A 23001-nucleotide genomic window follows, 5' to 3' on the forward strand; every position below is an offset into this window, starting at 1 on the left:
TGTGTGTGTGCATGTATGTAGTAGGTATAAGAGAATAGTTTACAGTTGACTAGTCACACAAGAAGCTGGATACTGAAACAGTAGACTAAAATAAGTTTATTTAGGACTCATTTCAACAGTACAAGATAAGACAAAAGTAGTTTCAGGATATATGAAGGTAAGTAAATGCAATACAATACACAATAATACTTGTCAAGACAATAAGTAGGGACTCCGGATACTTGGATAAATTCATACTGATTATAGACGGTACTACTAAGAGCATACTGATCACTGCTGAGACTGACATGCATTAGGGTATGTGATGTACATCTTCACAAAGCCTATAAAAATAATAATATGCATCATGACGTTAGGACACCTTACTCAACTGCCCATCTTTCCCATCGGTCAACACTTTGAAACCTTTCTGTTACCAGTCTTTAGTTTCTACCAACAGTCTGCCATCCTACTCCTACATTTCACACCACACTACAACTTGCTGCCATTTCCTTCGGCAAGGGTCTTCCGTTGCTTGGCAAGCCGCACCTCTTCCATAAGCTCCTTCAGATACTGGATCTCCTTGGTGATAGAATTACATTTTTCAGTTAGTTCCTGGTTCCTCTCTTCAAGCTGGTCACACTCTGTCTGCAGCACCTCCTGTTCGGCACGCTTCTTCAGGCGGTACCGCGTTGCCGCTGTCTTGTTCTGCTCCATCTTCCGCTGCCTCTTCTCCAGGACCCTGGATCGGGGTTTGGACCCTCCGGGGGCTGCCGGAACTGCCACCATCTCTGGGCTGGATTTGGGCCTGGTGGGGTAGGGACGGGTTCGGCTGGAGTTGGTCTGGCAGGCTTTTGGGGACAAAGACGTGTCTGTACCATTGTTGGGGCGGTCCACAGCACAGGAAGGAGCTGGGGTGATGCCCACCTCCTGTTTTGGGGGGGCGAGCAGCAGGACGATACGAGTCGGGGAAAGGGACAACACGATCCTAGAAACCTGAGGGGTCTCCACTGGGACGGGCTTCTCCACTTCTGAGACGTCCACCTCACTGCCCAGCTCCAGGGTGAAGACTGGGGAGGGCAGGGGGAGCGGAGATGGGGATGGAACTGGAGAAGGGGGCTCCGTTTTGATTTCTAGCTCTGTCTGAACCTCTGGGACCAGGGCAGGCAGTGTGCTGGCATCAAGAGTTGGAACAGCAGCATCAAGGATGGGGTCTGGGAGGGTTTCGAGGGAGTCTAGGGAGGAGACAAGCTCCTCGGGAGAGCTGGGAGAATTTTCAGAGTCACAGGAGCTGATGAAGGAGTCCAGATCAAAATCATTCAAATCCATTGTCTCGGCCATCCAGTCCATTCCGGAGAAGGCGTCCTCTGTAGATACAGAATATAACATTTATTATTAATATTTAAAAATTAAAACATAGGGCTTAAAAAAGGCTCTCACTGGTGCAGAAGCATAACAATTTACCTTTTGCTTCACCTGAACCCAAGTGTGTGTGGTTCAACTGGTTTGCAGCCACCCAGGGGAGGGGCAACAAGCCCCTGCCCACTTTATCGTCTGGCAATGGAGGAGAAGGGGAGGATGGAGGAGAGAGGGAAGAGAACTGAGAGGAAGGTGAAGAAAGAGAAGAGAGGGGCGAAGATGGTTCCTCTGGTTGGGAGGCCATCATTTCATCAGGGTCCAGTAGAGACCGAAAAGGGTCAGCCGTCAGAATCGAAGGCCCCCAAAATAGGGCCTCCATATCGTCTGGGCCAAACTGTGAGCTCATTAGTGACATGGCTGTGGGTCACGCGCAGGATCAGGAGATCTCGGATCTGGTGGAAGTCGAATGTTTTCTCTATGCTGTCTACTACAGCAGTGCTGGGGAAAGTCACAAAGGACCTGCAACAGAAGGTGGAGAATTGGTAAGTATTTCATATTGCCACAAAACAACAGAAGAATATTTTCCAACATTAGTATTATACATGAAGATTTAAAGTATAATAAATATGGAGTTGCATTGCAGTCGTGTTACAAAAACTTCCGCCGACTCCATATAAGAACATAATGTCAAGCGATAACTCCACCCACTAACACGACTGTGAAATGGCAGGATGTTTTCCAGGTCATGTGGAATCAAAGAAAAATCTCTAATGAGATTGTCGTTTAAACGAATAAACATGGCAACCAAAGACAGTGTTTAATAACTACTATGCCTAACATTTAAAAAAAAGCAAACCCTGCATTATATTCAAAATCGTCATAGTTTTGAAAAGACAACGAAGGTTGTCGCCATTTTGTTGACCAGCTCGAGCCAGATTCTTTGTTAAGAGAGTGAGGTCGCCATTTTAATAAAGCCAGACGGTACACTTCGACACTCGTCTGGTATGTATTTGAAGAGGTCAAAGGCTCATGTTCATCATAATACCCCTCAGATTATACTATAAAACAAAACAAAATACATAACGAACTCAAATGTCAAGCGGATGTGATTATATTTGAGGTAATTCACTTATGCCATCCCATAGCCTAACAGTGTCCTCAAAACGTCTTGTTGAGACTTCCATTAATTTCAATTGAATACACAATAGGTTACAATATAACAATTGAATGGAATATATATAATACAGTATATACTTGAATATAAAATAAATGTTGCATTGGATACAGCGAATATCAGATAAACAACCACTGCCACACAACATTTGATTTACAATAAATAATGGTACTTACGCCATTTTTGTAGAAATATTGTTGTAAATCAGTGCACTGCGTTATGCACTGCGGTGTTTGCTTCTGTCTGCTGCAAACAATTACGCGGCCATCGTGGCTTCAGAGCGTTGTCGCTCGGGCTTCCAGAAAATAGACCTGAAATGTTGGAGAAGAGAGAGTAGAAAACGAAGGGCGCATGTCGATACTCTGGATTTATATGACCGCCTTACACCCGGACCTTTTTTTGTACACCTCCGCCTAAGTCCATCACATAGTTCCTCATATAAAACAAAAACTATTCCATTCTATTACATGTACTTGTGGTTTATAATATTCAAACTCCAAAATCTTGTCTCGGTTAGGTAAACTTGACAATGGAACTGAATTTAAAACACTGATCTGATGCTTCCCAAACAACAGCTCTCGACATGGCTCTGACGCTTTGCAACCAATTTCGCCCTCTAGTGGAATCAACGAAATAATTGATCCTCGGTTGAATTCAAGGGCAACTTGGCCCTGCCACACTTCAGCCTAGCATAGGGTAGAAAATAGCAGGAGACAATAATGTTTGTTGATTAGGATAGCTTGATCTTGTAAAAACAAAATCTCATTTGGTTAAATTAGTTAATTGGTGCACATTAATTGTAGGGTTAATCATTCACTGTAGGCCTACATGTCAATAACTCGACTTGCCGACTGATCATGTCATCATTTCATGTGGGCATGCATAAAGCATTATATTCACCCGCTTAGCCATCGAGTTTTATCATCCAAGATCAGCCCTTAATGGCAAGTTTTATTCTTAACATGTGTGAGTTTTCGGTCCTTACTGTTGGTATAGGCTATGCTGTATGAGTCTATGAGGGCTAAAAATTATGAGAAATATGAGTTATTTTATTTTGTGATTTTGTGTCAAATTTGTTCTCAATGGTACCCAGCAACAACACAATTCAAAGTGCGATCATTAACATATTTGCTTTCCAGGTAGGCTACCTTGTTCCTTGCACCTACACACATTTCTTGCTTCAAAACACTGAAAGGCTAACACATAATAATAGTGGACATAGGATAGAGGCCCCAAAACAAATACATTTGTATAATTCCCATGTCTGAGAATGAAATGAATTTTCCTCATTTCAGACAGTAGCCAGTTACATATAATGGCAGTAAACAAAATGAATATAACAGACAATATTGATAGTATCTTTTTCAGAAGATTTCTCTTTGCTTGTTTCCATTGATTCACTCCTCCACAATTGGCATCTATAATGAATGCACACACAGTCTTCAAGCTGCAACTTAGAACGTAAATCTATTAACAGCGAGGAAAGTGTGAGAGTTCGGTCCACCATGATTTCCCCCTGGAAGTGATACCCCGGCAACAAATATTGCTCTGTGACTGTAACCCTGTTTACTATGTGACGGTTCTTAAAAGGCACCGAGGCAGAGCTGTTTTGGCATCAGTACCTACTTGTCCACAGATTGGTCTCTAAGTGAGAATGGTCAGTTTTGGTAGTCTTGGCTGTGGCAAATAGGAATCTGCCTCTAATGTGTTAAAAAATTTCAATGGCCAATGAGAATATTTCCCCAAATCTCACACATGCTGTCAGGGGCGTAGCACAAGATCCTGGGCCCTATGCATAGGCAGTCCTGATGGGCCCCCATGCCCCCCCCCACTTGCATATATTCCAGAATTTTCAAGGGCCCTCTCCCCCCTTGGGGCCTTGGTAATCAGTCCCACTTTTACCCCCTTTTCGACGCCCCTGCATGCTGTCACCAACAGAAGTGATTCCCCATCTCAGACCCTGGCTGTGGCCAATGAGAATGTTTCCCAAGCACAGTTCATGTCATTCAGTCCCTCCTGCAGTTGCTCGGCTGCTGTGCGGACCTTTGAGGCAAACTTCTTGTCTGTGGTCTTCTTCTGCTTTTCACCATCACTGATAGAGTAGTACACCTCTGGGAAAACATCAAACTCCTTCAGGATGTCGTCCGTGCTCAAGACTGTTGGCTTGGCACTGCCAGGCTTTCCATAGCGGCTCGCCGCTTCTGCTACTTGTGCCATCCACGCCGCCTCTTCACTGGCACCAGTCAGATCATGTCGCATGAGCTCTTCCATGCCAGTTCGCACTATCGCCAGACTCTCTTCCAAATCGATCACCTGGTCTCTGTACGCCTTCATGATATCCTGGCCTCTTTTTCGCTCTGTGCCCTTATACTTCTTCTTCTTCACTGCCGAACTTGCGCCCATGCCACTGGCAACTGCCACTCCTGCCCCGACCGCCGTGGCAATCAGTGAGACCCCCATGGTGACAGGTGCCAAGGCAATGCCCACCACGGCCGTCACCCCTCCGACGGCACTTCCCGTGCCTCCGCCGATGCCCATCATCCGGTGCTTCTGGCTAGACTTTTCTACTTTCTCCGCAATTTCCCTGAGCTCTGAGATGTGCCAACAAAGCGTGTCCCTGCGTCCGGGCAGCATGAACTGGAAATTCGTTAAACTCTTGCATACCCGTTGCGCTGTCTGGTTTAACCACCTGCAGGAATGCGCACAGCAACACAAAAGCATGTTTAGAACACACTCAGACACATTTGTAGGTAGCCTATGAGCTCATGCATTCTGGCACAGGAGAGCATTTTCACTCAAACCTACATCCTCACATTCAGATGTATGTACGTACACACACACACACACACACACACACACACACACACACACACACACACACACACACACACATGCACACAGTGGATTATCAACAAATGGTTATCAATCCATCTTCTTTCCACTATGTCAATTTGACATGGAAAATTAAACTCAGATTTCACTGTTGAATTTGCCTCAGTCAATACAATGATGGAGTTTCATGATATAGACATACAAACAGTTGCAGTTTTTAGTTAGATCTATTCACACAGTGACTGACTCATTTGATCCGTGGGGATGTTTCTTACCGGGTTTTTTCCTCTACAGTCATAGGTCTGCTGTAGCGTGTGAAAGGTGCGGGGTGCACTGAAACACAATTATCACAACATGTCATAGATTAAATATTCATCACAAATTATTATGTATGTTAAATTAATCAGGTAAAACAATGTTTAAAATGTGTTGAATCTGGACACAGAAGTGTGTTAAAAAAAAAAATGCAAATTGTTATCCCTGTACACACATGGGGTTCTGCCTTTCCAGGTAGGCTACCTTGTTCCTTGCACCTACACACATTTCTTGCTTCACTGAAAGGCTAACACATAATAATAGTGGACATAGGATAGAGGCCCCAAAACAAATACATTTGTATAATTTCCATGTCTGAGAATGAAATTCTTTTTCATTCTCAGACATGGGAATTATACAAATGTATTTGCAGACAGTAGCCAGTTACATATAATGGCAGTAAACAAAAGGAATATAACAGACAATATTGATAGTATCTTTTTCAGAAGATTTCTCCTTGCTTGTTTACATCGATTCACCCCTCCACAATTGTCATCTATAATGAATGCACACACAGTCTTCACAAGCAAGTTGCAACTTAAATCTATTAACAGCGAGGAAAGTGTAAGCGTTCGGTCCACCATGATTTACCCCTGGAAGTGATACCTCGGCAACAAATATTGCTGTGTGACTGTAACCCTGTTTACTATGTGACGGTTATTAAAAGGCACCAAGTTAAATTAATCAGGCACTCTTAAAACAATGTTTAAAATCTGTTGTCCCTATCTGGACACAGAGGTGTGTTAAAAAAAGGAAACAACACAAACTGTTGTCCCTAACAACGCAAGTTGTGTTGTTTTCAACACTTATGTTTTAAGACTGAGTAGTGTCTACTTGAGTTTTCTCCTCAATAAAAGGTACTGAGTTTCAAGTAAAATATTATTGTATATTTTAATTCATAATGCAACTCACTTTCCATCGTCTTCCTCCATTTTGACAGATGTTGTTCCTGCTGTGAATAAAACGGGAACACATATGATGAGTGCCACTTTCAATGAAGAATAGGTGATATGTATGTACTGTTGACACCAATCATGTTTAGACACTTACCTCCCCCTCCCTCTTATCAAGAAGTGGCTCTGATGAGGATCTTGGCAGTGTCCTGGGTGGAGATTTTGGCAATGTCCCAAGTCGAGGTGCTGGCTCATATATAATTCCCTGTGTTAACATCCAAGCATGGACATGTGTGAGAACGACATCTAACAGCTTGGTCTGTTTTTCCAACAAAAAATGATTCAAGATTGCAGCAGTCTGAACCCTTCTCTCCGTCATACATGTTCAGGTCATGAACCTCATGTCACCTTACATTCTATCATGCTTTAGCAGCCAGCTCACATCAGATCAGTCAGCAACTCATTCATATCATGGCTCTAAAGAATAAAAGTGTGGCATTCATCTTACCACATGACATGTATTATTGGTGACTGAACATGTTTAGGTGTGTTGAACATATTCATCTTTGCCCCACATAACCCCATCAGTTTCAGTTCAGTTCAGTTCAGTCTTAAGTTGAAATTGACATAATGGTGGACATGATACCAAAAACAATGGTAGAAGCTATATAATAAAAAAAATCTTTGGGAAGGGAGTATATTTGCATGAGCAGTGATGCAATGGTGTTTTACTCTTGTGGCTAAATAACACTCTTAAAACGAATGTGTTGGAAACAACACAAACTGTGTCGTCCCTATCTGGACACAGAGATGTGTTAAAAACAACCCAAGGTGTGTTGTTTTCAACACATTTGTTTCAAGTTTCTGAATTAATTCATTTCTGAATTAAAGCCTAAATGTAAATGTACAAGAAGAGTGTCTAAAGGGCTCACTGTGTTGTTGCCTGTACATGTTTATTCTACCTCATAGCCAGAGTCCCCGGGAAGCACCTCAACTCTGTACTCTGATTTCCTTCCATGAGAGGAGAGGGGAGAGGTCGCCGAGGGTGTTGGAGGTGGTGGAGGTGAGAAGGTGGGTGGTGGCGGCCGGGCGAGGGCATTACCTCCACTGGTTGCTGATGGCTAGTAAGATAAAAGAGAAGAGATGACCACCATGTTGTCAAATTAGGCTTAACCTCTCTCTTATACAACCAGCTGTAGACTATACATACTTTGTCTATTTGTCTTCCCTTTACAACTCTCACTTTACCTCTATGCAGAACATATTTAATATACAATAATATGTATAATACTGTTAACTGCATTTCACAGGCCTTGTACCAAACGTCATGTAGCTATAACTCTGTAGTTTAAACGTTTAAATGTTAAAATGCTTAAATGTTAATAGATGAAATATTATTCCATTGCTGTAAGTCGCTTTGGATAAACAAGTCCACCAAACACTCTGCACTCTTGGCTGAATCGAATCAAATCCAATCTAAGTCTCCTCTAGCCATTTGCGTTGGCCTTTTTGCATAAAACAAGAGTGCAAGCACAAAATATTTATAATTCCTGCCTTCAGGCTGACAGAAAAGGCGTCATAATGACGTGAGACTGTTGTCTCGGTTGGTTTACTGTTTCATTGTCAGTCTGTGTGCATCAGTAAGAAAATTCAGATTTAGCCTAACAATTTCCCCCTATGTTATTATTATTATTATTATTTATTTAAAGAGGAATGCCTCTTGAGATGTGGCATCTCATTTTCGAGAGGGTCCTCGATAGGACTGGACAAAGACAAAGGTACAAGGACAAGATACTACAGTACAGTACAATACAACATACACATTCACTCACATACAGCCCCCTTCCCCCACCAGCTCCCATTCCCTAAAAATACATACATATACACATATATACAACAAGCATACATCTTCATATCCACATATATACATACAGAGACACATATATGCATGCGCACAGTACATACATACACATATACGAAAATATAGACCCGTACGCTCACATATCTATAACAGAGCATATTGACAGATCAAAGACACACAAAAAAGCATTAATGAAAACAATTACAACGGTTATTTGCTTTCAGATATGTGAACAAAGATGTCTTGAAGCGACTCAAAGATGTAATTGATCTTAAGGCCCCAGGCAGGCTATTCCAGTCAAAGGGAGCCTTGTATTTAAATGAACGCCTGCCGCTTTCTTTGGAGATATGTGGTACTGTAAGTGATAGATATTCGGTGTGCCTCAAACTATAGTTTGTTTGGTAAGGTATTAAATGTTGTTGCAGGTAGAGTGGATAACTAAGATGTATGCACTTAAAAATAAGCTGGAACCAATGAAACTGTCTCCTGGCGTTGGGTGACAGAATATTCAATGAATCAGGTGTGTCAGTATGACTATGTGTCAGAACCTGTGTGATGGTAACAAACCTGTTTTTGCAGCTCTGAGGCATGGGCGGATTATTAACTTTTGGGCCCCTGGGCCCAGATGTATTAAGGGCCCCCCACTTATCCCCATAAACCAAAACCAGACATTTGTTTGAAAACACCTGTATAGGTTAGAAAACTACTCCTGAAAACTGTGTGCAAACCTGCCCACAGCATATAAGACCAGAGTATATTCTCGATAAAAGTGTGATGCCATTTCCTCTTGACATAAAAGACAGCCTATGGCCTACACACGGTGAAAACAAAACCAAGTGGTTGTATTTGTTCATTCTTATGATTTAGATAAAATGGCATAAGCGTTTCAGTCTGAAGTTTGACGACAGCTGGATTGAGTGTGTGCACGTACAAACTACCAGCTGAAAAAATGACCCAAGTAAATAGCCAAATATTCAGTGTCATTCATTTTTCAATTCACATCAGTCATAAATTTGTTGTCCCAAACCGGAATTGTCTGAATCATCAGTGCTCAACTTCAAGTCACAAATCCTTAAAATTAGGGCTTGAGTCAGACTCAAGTATTACTACAAGCCTTGGTGTGAAAAACTCAGAGCACATATTTATTTTGGTTTACAGGGACTTTAAACAGAACATATAGATGCAACAGAACATTAGTGTGCTGATTATGTAATAAAATACAGCACATATATAAAACTATCCTGTAAGATTCTACAGTCTTCAGTGGAACCTCTAAATAATTGTAAAATAATGTAATGAAAATATAATAATGATTATACAATAGCTGTAACTTTTCACAATGAAAATACTGCAATTTCCAGTTACCTCTGGACGTGAGAGTCTATCATAATTTCTCTGGGTCATGGGGGGTTGCAGTCTGTCCAAGGTCTTGAGTTTTGGGGGGATCGGAGGTGGGGTGGGGACTGTCTGATTCTCTGACCGCAGTGTGTTGTATTCAACAGGCTGTCAGGGCAAATAGGACACGTCCTCATAAAGGTTATCAGACAGATGGGGCCAGTTTGGCCATTCCCACTCACATATTCACATTCTGACCAAAACACAGACACAGGCCTAAATCACCCCAATCTTTCAGCAAGTACTCGATTTATTTTTTGACCTGATTCAACAAAAAAAAATCCATGACTGGCTGAGCACCTATGCATTCTGCTGTTTTTGCAGTTGACATGTAATTTTGTTTTATTGAATGGAAGGGTTTTGCTAACAAAAAAATGTTGTTTATTAGATTATTTATGGTTATTTATTTGATTGTTTAAAAACTAAGTTCTAAAATCTAAAAGCATGGTAGTCGGCTGTAAGGTGGACATCCTCTTGCACAGGTGGACATACCTGTTGGGATGTCACGTGTATTCTTGACACCTGTTCTGATAGTAGAGGTATTTCCTCAGTTGAGGTGTTGGGTGTCGCTGAGGTAGGGTTCTGTGTTCCTGCACTGTAGATGCGTCTGGTTCTCGGGGAAGGAATAGGCTTCGGAGATGGGGAGGTCAGGGGGCTCTCCACGGCAACAACGCCCTGAAAGTGAACATTGGTGCCAATGTTAAAGCCACATTAAAGAATTTTGGTCTAAAACTAGAGAGTGCGTACCACCTAAAAGTCATGCAGAAACGTTGCAAACTCCAATCGGAGCATCGTTTACACTGAGAACAGCTTGTACATATGCTAAATAGTGTTTGGTGATAGAGTTGCATGCTGTAAAGGTTTTTCCATATTTGCTTCCATGGAGTGGTGTCATGCTGCCCATGTGGGTTCTCCTCCTCTCACCTCAGAGTCCTGTGACTGGGTCTTGTGTGGCCCCGGGGATCTGCTGGGCACGGATGGTGAATGTGGAGGCCTCAGGGCAGTCCGGGGCCAGGGTTCTAGCTCCTTCTCAGTGGTGGAGAATGAAACAGGAGATGGAGTCTGTCCGCCATGGCTGGTGTCGCTCGAGGTCAGAACATTGGGGTGCCGGTAGATGTTGCTCTTGGGGGGCACGACAGGGGGGCAGCCAGGACGAGGGGAGACAGGGTGTTCCAAATCCGCAGAACCCTGAAAGAGTTGCATGCAGTGAATCAAGATGAGTAAAGAAAAGTTCAGTAAATAGGCTTAGTCCACTGCTGCCAATGTATGCAATCCAAACTCAGCGTGTACGGTTTATGCATCCTGATTTATAATTAGCTTTGAATCACTCACAGTTGAGTGGCTAGGCGTGTAAATTAAGGCATTGTGCTTTAAGCATAGCTCCGCACAAATACATCATCTGTGATTTTGGAGATGTAGTCTGATTGAGAAATAATTGATCAATCAATTAAGAACACCCATCAGTTCAGCGTGACATTTACATGATCAATGTTGGGTGAATCATGAGTAGCACTTTGATTCGGAGATGAATGTTGTGGTGTGGGTGATGACGTAAGTGATGCTGGTGATCGTAGAAAGGGCTGTTGAATAGAAAACACACACACACATGCACGCACACACACACACACACACACACGCACGCACATACAGACACACATGCACACACGTATGCATGCATGCATGCATGCACGCACACACATTAAACAAACCAACACACAGAGACCATCATGATTTTTGAACACTGTTGATGTCTTCTTCAAAGAAAAAAAGAAGCCATGATTCACATTGGATTTACCTTGAGACTGACTGGAGGCCTGCTGGGAGTTTCAGGGCCTCTAGGTGTCTGGTACAGAGAAGTTTTTTTAGGAGGGACTGCAGGAGGTTTAATGGGTCTAGACTCGTCTTGGTAAAAGTCCACTCCATGTGTGGAACAAAGAAAGTGTGCATCAGCATCTTCTTCAGTCATTTCAGTGTTTTTTAATGGATTACAGGTCATTGATCCTTAAAGTTATATTGCCTTTCCAAGTTCAGGCCTTACACACAAGCCTGAAAGCCAACACATCTGAGTCTTACATTTCTTTTAAAGTCATTGAGGAAGGAGTTGTTTCAAGTTATTCCAGGATTATACTGTGCAGATCCATGTAAAATGGTTGCTATTTTTACATAATCAAGATTCAAATCACTTCAATCAAGGAGGTGACGTCTCATGTGATGCAGGAAGGGTACTATTTCTGATCGTTCGGCATTGTTATCTGGTGGCTGGCGATATCCACTGGTTTAACCTGTCGAGTGACTTTCATGGCGGTGAGGGGTTAGGTATTCTTTTATCTGTCTGTATGAGTTATGTAATTTGCCCCTGAGTTTTGGTAGCAAGCCACAGTCACTGCAGCCAAACAATAAACAGAAATGGGTGCCGGTATTACAGGTAGTATTTGCATTCACATTTTAAGAACTTAATTAGGTCTTATTCAGACTGGCTTTGCCCTAGAAATTCACATCAATAGGCCTAATCCACAAGAACACAATACTTATTTTTTGCTCTCTTTTACGCTTGTAAAATGAAATGAAAATCCACTGATAAATCCACTGATACGTTTTTAAACTATTTTTAAAAAAATTTTACTTCGGACTTTGAACATCTCCCTGCATCACAAGCCAACCTGCAAGTACAGTATTGCCATGCCACATCCTTTAAAATCCTGCACACACGTATGACAGTGGCTTCACATTCTGTAAAACTCTGTAATTACTCAGCCTGGGTGGGCTATAGCTCCAGGATAGTATGAGTCCACAAAGGCCAAGGTCTGAGTCCTGTCTAAAGTCATCTCTTGACCCCACTGACCGATGCATCGTTTTCCTAGCTTACCCTCTTCCACTCACACCTTCTGCACTGTTGGGTCAATACGATGTTAAAACCCAAATAAAGGTAAAATGTAGAATAAGAGAATTGCCCGACTTACCATGTTCTCTTTTGAATCCCACCTTTTCATTAAACATTCATTCAACACTCAACATTACATCCTCGCAAGTGCAAATAGAGCCAGTCACTGACAACCTGGTGTTTTGGTCTCAGGAGGATGTTGTCTGACACTGACACTGAACAGTGTCTCCCACACTACAAGTGTAAAAAGGACCACGGTGTTCCAGAGGTGGTGCTTAACCAAAACAGCCAATCAAGTAGTCAGGATGTCTTCCTCATTCCTCTGGTTCAATGCCCTTCTGTTGCCTCTCTCTCAAATATAGGGGATTTTCATACATGGGAAAATTACTGAGTTTAACACGCGTCAAAGAACAATTGCGCAATTCTGAGAATGTAGGCTACAGATAGGATAGTTTTGATTTCACCAGTGCTTTGCATCAGTCAAAAAACCATGACCGTTTTAGAGGCTTTGGCCCTTGGCGTCATGGTGACTTTATTATGATTATTCATTGTGTTATAATTGTAAGACAATATTACTTTCTCAAACTGGTGGCATCAGTATAACAAAGTGTTACACAGAGGCATATTCATGAGCCCCCATGTTTGTTCACTGTTGCTGCCTGGTTGCTGCCTGTTGCTGCCTGGTAGCTCTAGCTGTTGGCTGCAGCATCTCGAGCTAGGTAGAACTGATTGTTTTACTAGGTACTTGAGGACCTTTAGAAACAGAGATCTATGTAAAAAATCACCATAATTAATTGTCCGCATGAATTTTCTTCAGGAGCTTTTGTTTTTCTTGTTTGTAATCTTGTGCAACATGTAGACAAGATTTGATCCACCCCTTAGTTCACACAGACTAAATTTTTTTGCTTTTTTTCAGTCACAACTGATAAGCCTAAGTATGCCCGTACATACAGAACGCACAGAAACACAATGCATTCATGTCACAGTTACTGTGTCTGTCGACACCCATTGTAAAGACAGCTCTGAGTCATCAATTGTATCACGGTATTTCTACACAGTATTTTCTGTTACCAGAGTTAATGTTGTTCTGTTACTGGTCAATTTCATGCAAATCTGTAGCAGTCAAGGAGTATTGTGTAATTTGGAGTATTGGATTCAGAACTAATGATTTTTATATTCATAAGTGGTTTATGTCCTTATGTTTCTGTTATGTGTTCTTCCACATATGATATGACTAGTTATTTCATTCTGTTCCTGTACTGTCCCTGTGTACAGCTGTGAGAATAAGTTTGCACGCCCATGCTAAAGTTTACTAAAAAGAGCAATAAAAAAATCATCTTTTGGAAATTGTACCTACGTATGGTGAAGGGTATGTGTATACAAGTTTATTGTATATTGGGCCTTTCTCAAACCCAAGGTCGCTTTACATAGTAGAAGGAAAACACAACAACAGACAGACAAACAATAACAATACAATAACAATAACAATACAACAAAGACAACCTATGTCTGTAGAGCTATGTGTTGGATGTGGAGGAGAAAGGTCTTGAGATGTGCCTTGAAGAAAGGCAGAGAAGGATAGTCACAGAGAGGTTGGAGTTTGGGGCCCAAGGAGGCACTGAAGGACCTGCCACCCAGGGTGGAAAGTCTGGTGCGGGGGATAACTAAGATGTTTTGGTCAGAGGATCTGAGTGAGCGGGAAGGAGTGTAAGGGGTCAGGAGGGCACAGATGTAGGGGGGAGCAAGGATGGGGGGCTTTGAAGGTGAGTAGTGGTACTTTGTATTAATCCGGGACGGAACTGGTAGCCAGTGAAGTTGATGGAGAATGGGGGTGATTTGTGGAGATCGTTTGGTATTGGGTGAGGAGCATGGCTGCAGAGTTTTGAATGTATTGCAGTCTTTGAAGGGATTTAGTGGGGAAACCAAGGAAAAGTGAGTTGCATGCAATCTAGATGGGACATGATGAAGGAGTGGACCAAAGTCTGTGCATCACTAACAGAGAGGAAGGGTCTGAGGCGGGCAATGTTGCGGAGGTAAAAGAAGGCAGTCTTAGTGAGTGATTTGATATGAGGATCAAAGCTGAGGGTGGAGTCAATTTGAATGCCAAGGTTTTTGACTGACAACAAGAGTAGAGTGAACAGGTGAACAGATCTGTGAGATTTGGAGAGCATGCTTTTAGGGCCAATCAGCAGAATTTCGGTTTTGTCTGTATTGAGTTTGAGAAAATTGTTTTGCATCCATAATTTTAAGTCAGAAAGGCAGTCAGTGAGGGAGCGTGGTGTGGGGTCAGAGGGAGAGGGAGTGGTAAGATAGAGTTGAATGTCATTTGCATAGCAGTGGAAATTAAGACCGTGGCTGCGAATAATCTGGCCAAGAGGGAGGCTGTATATGAGAAAGAGGAGGGGCCCAAGTACAGAACCCTGGGAGACACCACGAGTGACAGGGGACTTGGGAGACTAATGTGGACCAAGTGTGAAAAACTGCTTTCTGTTGATGAGATTTTAAGGAAGACTATTTATTTATTTACGATACATTATTCATTCACAAAGAAAATTGGTGTCTTTAAAGGTTAGATTTTTCCTAATTTTTTTAAATTAAGGCAATAAGATCAATTTCCAAAATATGTCTTTTTTATTCCTCTTTTTAGTCAACTTTAGCATGGGTGTGTAAACTTATTCTCACAACTGTATATCTGTGTGTGACTATGTGTTTAGAGATAAGTGAGAATATTATAACTTATAGCAGTGTTTCACTGTTCTGCATGGCTATGACGTATATTTATGCCAAAACCAAAGATTGCAGTGCAAAGCAGTGTGCAATGCTCATCATCTGGTGCAAATTATTTTCCATATAAAAAAATATGGAAATACACTGAGGAATTATGAGGTGAAGGCTTTCTGATAAAAAAAAGAGAGAATTTTCCTACACTGTATTTCCCAATCAAACTAGCCTATGTAAAATACAGTGAAGACACATTTGAAGATTCCATGAATTTGACCATGAGTATGGCTCTTTTGATGTAAAATCATTTGTTAATGTAAAATTCCTTGTCTTGTGACAATTTGGCAGATTGACTCCTTCAGAGCCAATCCGAATGGAGGACTTACTGGTCTTCACTTATCCTGATTGGTGGAAGGAACCATGGGAGAGCCCATCATATGTTCTCTTGAACATATAACAGAATACTGTTCCCTCTTAAAAGAGGAAACCGTGGAAGCCTCCTCAAGACGGACCATGGCTCGACTTCAGCTACTGATCATCTCTCTGCTTGTTCTTCACGTTGCAGCGGTCATCAGGTAAGATTGGGACTTTAATATCATGGCGTAGAGAAGAGTAGAGTAGAACAGAGTTCAACAGAGTGGAGGGGCTACATGCTTTCAATCCAAAGAGAGGCTATACATACCTATGATTAGACTTTATTTTCAACCATATGGCCTCCACATTCTGGTAAAGATAATACACTTTCAGTACTTACCAGTAAAAGTGACTACACTTACTACTTTTGACAGTTTTTTCCATACAGCATGTGGATATAATGTTAATGCAAGTACAAAATTGAATCAATGCTTTATTGGTGATATACAGCCAATGTGATTGTGCACATTACATAAAACAGTTTTCTACCCTTTGCTATTGTACCCTTTGCTTCAATTTTGTGGTTAGATTCTCCGCCATTGTGCCAACTCTTTGCTATTCATGGCAACATCATAACCTCCATCCGTGGCCTACTCGTTCTTTTCCTAGTAGGACAAATGTAGGTGGGGGGAGTGATTGAATGGCATTCCAACTGCCCCCTGGGTGCCAAATTAAGGGCTGCCCACAGCTCCGGGGGTATATGTGCGCTCCTAGTGTGTGTAGGGCTCCAAGTATGTGTGTGAATGTGTGTGTGTACACTACCCCCAGATGGGTAAAATGCAGAAAACATTTTTTTCTAGAGGACCAATAAAGTGTAACTTACATACTCTTTGCTCTTTTTCAGCTTACAAACATAAGCTCCACACTCATTATTAAAGTGTGTATGTGGCCATTTTCCTCCATGCTCTCATTGTCTGTTGCAGGATCCCTCTGAAGCGTGAGGTACTCAGCGTAGAGGTGGAAGCCGACATGGACGTACAGGACCAGGGACTGGATGAGGAGTGGATACTCAAGGAGTTAGAGGAGGATGACGAAGAGGCAGTTGCTGACATCTCTAAAACGACGGTGCTGGGAGAAACGCATCCAGATAACCCATCAGCATCACCGTTTAAAACACTCATTCTGCACCACAAGGAGGTAAGCAGTTAATGATGTTTTTGTTTTTTTGCAGACATTTTGAACTATACAACATGATAGTAGAACTGTAGTTCAGTTATGGGTGCAGCTACACATAGAGATAATGTCTTGTATTACTTTTGCATTTAGTTTTCCTCCAGTTTTATTTGTTTTATACCACTGCTCCTGTTGCACTGTTCCTTCTCTTTTACACCCCTCTCTTCCTCTGGGGTGACACCAGGCAGGGCAATCAGGGTCAGGCTATGTCATCAGGAAAAAGTTAACAAGTTTAAATACTGTACATATTGGACATCTTTGACTTCGACACCGTGTTCGAAAGTCGACGCTGTGTGACGAACAGGGAAATCCCTGACGAAGAATTCCTCGAAACATGAATAACGTAGAATGCGACAACACTAATGAAAGTATGAGGGAAATTTGCTACACTAATGATAGGAAGCCAGGTTAAAAACTCCACAATAAGTATGTAAGTAAGTATAAGTATATATACTCTTTTGATCCCATGAGGGAAATTTGGTCTCTGCATTTATCCTAATCCGTGAATTAGTGAAACACACACAGCACACAGTGTACACACAGTGAGGTGAAGCACACACTAATCCCGGCGCAGTGAGCTGCCTGCATCAACAGCGGTGCTCGGGGAGCAGTGAGGGGTTAGGTGCCTTGCTCAAGGGCACTTCAGCCGTGCCTACTGGTCGGGGTTCAAACCGGCAACCCTCCGGTTACAGGTCCGAAGTGCTAACCAGTAGGCCACGGCTGCCCCAATAGGAAGCATCCTAATCAGATGGACAGAATACTGCAAAGAATTGTACTACTATGCACTGGATCCTGACAGCGGCATACTTACTGTACTTCAAACAGCAATGAGCCAGTTATACAGGAATAAGTTGAGGAGGAAATTAGAACTCATAAGACACAGAATTCACCTGGAATTCTTCCACCTACTCTCTACTGAGACTCTTAAGAGAAGAAATTCACCAAGAATACCTCAGCATACTCCGATGGTGGACAGAAAGACACAGAGCAATTAGACTTACACCGCCTCCATTTCAACATTCCAATCAATCTTTATCAGTAGGCCAATTTTATGTAGTGATCCCTCTTCTTGTCCCTCATCCAGAGCTTGTATGGGCTGGTCAGGATCGGAACCCCCCCACAGGTGTTCAAGGTGGAGTTCAGCACAGCCTTCGCAGGCCTACACATCCCATCAACCAACTGCTCGCACAAAGGGCATGCCTGCCGTGAGTCCATGCAAATCCGCAGACACAGAAACAAACACACACACACACACACACACACACACAAATGCATGTTATATTGTACGAGTGGCCTCCTTGCATTTCCCTGTACAGGGGCACAGAGGAAATATGACTCCTCCAAGTCAAGCACGTATGTGAACAACGGCACTGAGGCCTCAGTCCACATGGGCAACTTAACAGTGAAAGCCATCGTCAGCCAGGACGTGGTTCATGTGAGTAACTCTCACACATATCATATAATTAAAGACACACTTTTTAAAGACACACAGTACATCTACACTTTTACACATCTAATAACAGCTAACTCACTCACTCACAAACACACACACACACACACTGCACACTGTTCTGGTCACTACAACAACATTTATGTTGGTGCTAAGTAATAAATCAAATCTCAATATTAGAATCCATCCATCCAATATTAGAATCTATCCTTCATTTGTAATTTGCAGGCGTGCAAGTGCCAGCCCAACAGTTTGCGGAAATTGTGGATGAACCTTCAGTTGTGGCGTCCCATATTGATGGGGTGTTAGGTATGGCCTACCCCTCCATCCCTCACCTCGGTGACCTTCCAGTGTTCGACCGCATCATGGCCCTGAAGCTGCTGCCATTGAACATCATCTCTCATTACTTCAACAGGTAAACCTGCAAAAATTGCTGACGTACAATAGCATCGGCAGCATCACTGACTGACAACCGGTTGATCCAGGTTCAATTCCTGCCTTTGCGAGTTTGTGTCACTTTGGGGAAAAGTGTCTGCAAATATCAGTCAATTTTAACTTTAGCAATAATTAATGATCATTCCACCATTTATCATGGAATAGTCATGTCATGACAATCAGGAATACAGGTAGTATAGCTAGTGATTCCCAATCGAGACACAGAAATGCAACAGTGTGAGTCTCTGCATATACATATCTTGGCATTTGGCTGGATGGGGAACCTTGTAATGAAACTATGACGAACATTAGTTTCTTCTACAGAAACAAAACCAGCCTCCCTATATGTAGTAGAAAACAAATTGTTGAAGCAATTTTTATGTCAGTGTTAGACTATTGAGATGTGATTTATAAATGGAAATGCAGCTGCTTCTTCACTCAAAGCCCTGGACGAAGTCTATCACTCTGCCCTTAGAGTTATTACTAGTGATGGCTTTAGTACTCATCATTCAATGACAATTTGTGTCCTCTATTATAAAGTGGATTGCCATCTTTAGCAGAAAGGGGAAATACACATTGGTATTTATTTATCTACAAAGATATTGTTGGGAAGATACCATGTTATGTTTCCAATATGCTTGTTTGGAATTTTAGTCTCCATCAGACCAGATCGAATGACTGATGTTCAAGGTTCCTCATATCCAATATCCATTCTGAGTTGGTCTGAGTCCAGCCTTTTGCTGTAATGCCCCTACTTCCTGGAAGATCTGTAATCACAAACCTTCCTACGTCAATTTGTACCTATTGTAATTAAATGTATATATTATTACAGTGCATGTTATCTTCTTCTTATTATTATTCTTCCCACCAAATGTCTACGTCTAATTCAGCTTCAACCGTTTAACGTAGAAACTTCGTTCAAACTTTGTAACGTAGGTCTTGAAAAGGACACTTGAGGAATGTATTTTTCACTTTTGTAAACTTTATACTTTTTGAGATATTAACCAAAAACAAGCTTATTTTTCCCCATAGACTTTACATTAGCACTATGACATCAAAATGGACTAATTAACTTGATTTGCACCTGTATCAACTTCCAGCTGCTCAACTAGGACCCATCAAAGGGCTAGTTAAACTGATTGCACCTGTATCAACTGCTTTCTGCTTAACTAGGCCAACTCTCTGTGTCTCTCCATTCTACAAGGATATAAGGCACATTCCATCCAACTTTCTATCCATTCATCCTCTTCAAACCATTCACTCATCCACCCATTAAACTATCCATCAACATCCATTAAACAATCTGCCTATCTACATCCATTCAACTTTCTGTCTATCAACATCCATTACACTATCTACATTCAACTTTTAAACTATATACTCTGTCTCAGGCTTTAAGCATACAATCTGGCTCTCTTAAGACTACTATTTCCTCTGCCCACAACTGTTTCAAAATAAATGTCCTCACTACAATAATTCACTATTAAATAATTTAACTATTTAAACTACTCAACTATTTAACTGTTCAGCCATTTCAACTGTCAGTTGTTATCAACTATGACTCCTGCCAACTGTTTCCAAATAAAAGTTTGTTTGGCATTTTATGTTAATATACAGTATGTTTATATTTTCATGCACTGGTAATTTCCTCGAAATTACATTTTCTAGTTATTATTATTATTATTATTATTATTATTATTATTATTGTTATTGTTATATTCATAATTAATTACTATTATTTGTATGTATTTTCATATTCATGTATCTTATTGTATTTCATTTTTTTGGTTTTATTTGTAAGCCTATACTTTTCACTACAATTATTGTCTACTATTTCTTTTGTTGTTTCATATTGTAATCTCGGCTTCACTGAAAATGAGGACTACCCTCAGTGAACCTCCGAGAATAAATAAAGGTTGAATGAATGAATGAATATGTGTGTGTGACTTAAAATGTGTGTGTTTGTGTGTGTGTTAAAACAGTCACACTGGCCTGGGTGAGCTGATGCTAGGAGGAACGAATCCGGATCACTGCGAGGGAGAGCTACACTACGTTCCTGTGGCTGACAAGTCCAACTGGCAGATACCGCTGGAGAGGTGAGTGCAGCATACCTCAGCCATCATGATAGTCCAGGAGTCCAGGACTATTCAGGGACATGCTCACATCTGAGGTAGTGCTAGAGGGCAAACAAGCCAAATAAGTGCTTGGGCCCGTCGGGCCTTTTTTTAAGTGACCATCAGTCATGTCATCATTATATAATTTCAAAGACACAACGACACGACAGTCTGTTTCTCTGTGTGTTTCTGAAAGAATTTCCGTGGGGAGGAACCTCACCCTGTGTGAGGAGGGGTGCCGGGCATCGTTACAAACTTGTGCGAAGGGGATCTTTGGCCCAGCCGATGACATTAATGCTCTTCACACAGCTATTGGGGCGAAGCCCAGTGAGAAATACGGCGCGGTAAGAAGTGTCTCTGGTTGCCCATGAACTAGGACACGGGTGCACAGTCCTGCTCCTCCCTGCACCTTGATCTATCTACCTGTTCCTGCTGAGAATCAGTGCAATTATAAACTCCCTTGAACAGATATAGAAGGCTAATCAAGGGGGGATCATTTAATATAAGTGACATTAGATATTGTGCATGTTATAATTACAGAAATATATTACAACCTTTAGAAGCCAACCTGGAATAGCACAGCATTAACTCCATTCTTCAACGAAAAATTAAAACCAACTCATAATATCCATGTTAAAAAGTTGTATGTGTACTGTGAAGTGTCATGGAATGTTACGCCTGCCTATAATCTCTTTCAACCTTGGAGGAAAGGTGTTTATTCTCTCTCCCCTTGACTACATCAAAAGGGTAAACTATACACCCGCACACATTTACTCATGATTATGTTATGCCTTTGTACTGTACTGTATGTAACACATGCTCTCACATACACACCCATACCGTTATGTGTACAAATGTAATTTTAATATTACTTAGCACTAACATAAATGTTGTTATAGTGACCAGAACAGTGTGCAATTAAAGTGTGTAGCTAGGTGTGTGTGTGTGTGTGTGTGTATGTGGATGCATGTCTGTGTGTGTTTGAGTATGATATGTGTGAGTGTTACTCGCATGAACCACGTCCTGGCTGACGATGATGCTGACGATGGCTTTCACTGTTAAGTTGCCCATGTGGACTGAGGCCTCAGTGCCGTTGTTCACATACGTGCTTGACTTGGAGGAGTCATATTTGTGTGTGTGTGTGTGTGTGTGTGTATGTGTATGTGTATGTGTATGTGTGTGTGTGTGTGTGTGTGTGTGTGTGTGTGTGTGTGTGTGTGTGTGTGTGTGTGTGTGTGTGTGTGTGTGTGTGTATGTGTACATATATGCTCTTCTTATTGGTCTGTGGTGGATGTCATAATTCTAACTATATGAGACGTTAACCAACCCGTGTGTCCTGTGGGGTGATCTGCTCACAGTTTTATTGTTGGCATTAACCCTCAGCGTCCTGCTTCCACAGGTAGAGGTCACCCCCAGACACCAGCACCAGCACAAGCTCCACGTGTGTGTGTCACGTTTCCATGCGCACAGACGCAGCCTGCATGGGGAGCAGTGGGTTCTGGGAGAGACCTTCCTGCAACACCTCTACACCGTGTTCGACCGCGACCAGGACCGCGTGGGCTTCGCCCCTCTGAAGAGGCACAACTCTGGACCCAAGCCCCACTTGCCCCCTGGCAGTGCCGCTGATGGTCTCCCGGAGTCACTGCTGGTGGGTTAAGGCTGTGGGGGAATCTGCCCCAGAAGCCTCTAGGGCAGAGATGACAGGCTGTCGCTTTGGGCAGTAAGAGGCTTTATGATCCAAGTGCAGAGCTGCTGTTAGCAGATGCTGTTTGCAAACCTGTTTCTGGTTTCCTTAATAATGCTTCAAAGCTAATAAAGTAGACTAGTTTGAATGCATACTGGTTGTTTTTTATTGACTCCAAGGGAGAAATGTGTAGCTGAAAAACTGGCTTTTACCTGGTGAAAATATACACCCAGTACACTAAATACATCACTTTTATAATGAACTGTGTTCCCGTGTATATCCAGAGTAAAAATTTGACTCACCCATTTTCTTTGCATAACA

At 42.0% G+C, this 23001-nt stretch overlaps 3 protein-coding genes across 3 annotated transcripts; 1 reads left to right on the forward strand and 2 right to left on the reverse strand.

Moving 5' to 3' along the window:
• Positions 1-78: 78 nt before the first annotated feature.
• Positions 79-2861, reverse strand: atf4b (activating transcription factor 4b). Its single transcript, XM_042087115.1, has 3 exons — positions 2689-2861; positions 1444-1857; positions 79-1346 (listed from the first exon to the last, which is right to left on the reverse strand). The coding sequence occupies exons 2-3, from the start codon at positions 1751-1753 to the stop codon at positions 472-474; spliced, it is 1185 nt and encodes a 394-aa protein (XP_041943049.1). The 5' UTR covers positions 1754-1857; positions 2689-2861; the 3' UTR covers positions 79-471.
• LOC121705848 lies at positions 2276-22832 on the forward strand. The gene is made up of 4 exons (XM_042087117.1): positions 2276-2340; positions 15759-15985; positions 16748-16961; positions 22396-22832. The coding sequence occupies exons 2-4, from the start codon at positions 15831-15833 to the stop codon at positions 22651-22653; spliced, it is 627 nt and encodes a 208-aa protein (XP_041943051.1). The 5' UTR covers positions 2276-2340; positions 15759-15830; the 3' UTR covers positions 22654-22832.
• On the reverse strand, positions 4361-11727 carry LOC121705845. Its single transcript, XM_042087114.1, has 9 exons — positions 11604-11727; positions 10733-10996; positions 10301-10483; positions 9779-9916; positions 7515-7673; positions 6710-6817; positions 6572-6611; positions 5620-5677; positions 4361-5201 (listed from the first exon to the last, which is right to left on the reverse strand). Exons 4-9 carry the CDS (start codon positions 9815-9817, stop codon positions 4466-4468), a joined length of 1140 nt encoding a protein of 379 aa, XP_041943048.1. The 5' UTR covers positions 9818-9916; positions 10301-10483; positions 10733-10996; positions 11604-11727; the 3' UTR covers positions 4361-4465.
• Positions 22833-23001: the final 169 nt, after the last annotated feature.

This window comes from Alosa sapidissima, chromosome 3 (genome assembly GCF_018492685.1).
Source record: "Alosa sapidissima isolate fAloSap1 chromosome 3, fAloSap1.pri, whole genome shotgun sequence".
In the NCBI taxonomy this organism is placed as follows: domain Eukaryota; kingdom Metazoa; phylum Chordata; class Actinopteri; order Clupeiformes; family Clupeidae; genus Alosa; species Alosa sapidissima.

Bases quoted from the DNA above. Each gene is read 5' to 3' on its own strand.
- atf4b (XM_042087115.1), bottom strand. From the start codon at position 1,753: ATGTCACTAATGAGCTCACAGTTTGGCCCAGACGATATGGAGGCCCTA. The intron at 1,347-1,443 runs GTAAATTGTTAT...CTGTATCTACAG, and splicing joins GGGTTCAGGTGAAGCAAAAG to AGGACGCCTTCTCCGGAATG.
- LOC121705845 (XM_042087114.1), bottom strand. From the start codon at position 9,817: ATGACCCAGAGAAATTATGATAGACTCTCACGTCCAGAG. The intron at 6,818-7,514 runs GTAGAATAAACA...ATGTTAACACAG, and splicing joins CCGGGGACTCTGGCTATGAG to GGAATTATATATGAGCCAGC. The intron at 5,202-5,619 runs GTAAGAAACATC...GCATTCCTGCAG, and splicing joins ACTGTAGAGGAAAAAACCCG to GTGGTTAAACCAGACAGCGC.
- LOC121705848 (XM_042087117.1), top strand. From the start codon at position 15,831: ATGGGAGAGCCCATCATATGTTCTCTTGAACATATAACAGAATACTGT. The intron at 15,986-16,747 runs GTAAGATTGGGA...TGTCTGTTGCAG, and splicing joins CACGTTGCAGCGGTCATCAG to GATCCCTCTGAAGCGTGAGG. The intron at 16,962-22,395 runs GTAAGCAGTTAA...CTGCTTCCACAG, and splicing joins TCATTCTGCACCACAAGGAG to GTAGAGGTCACCCCCAGACA.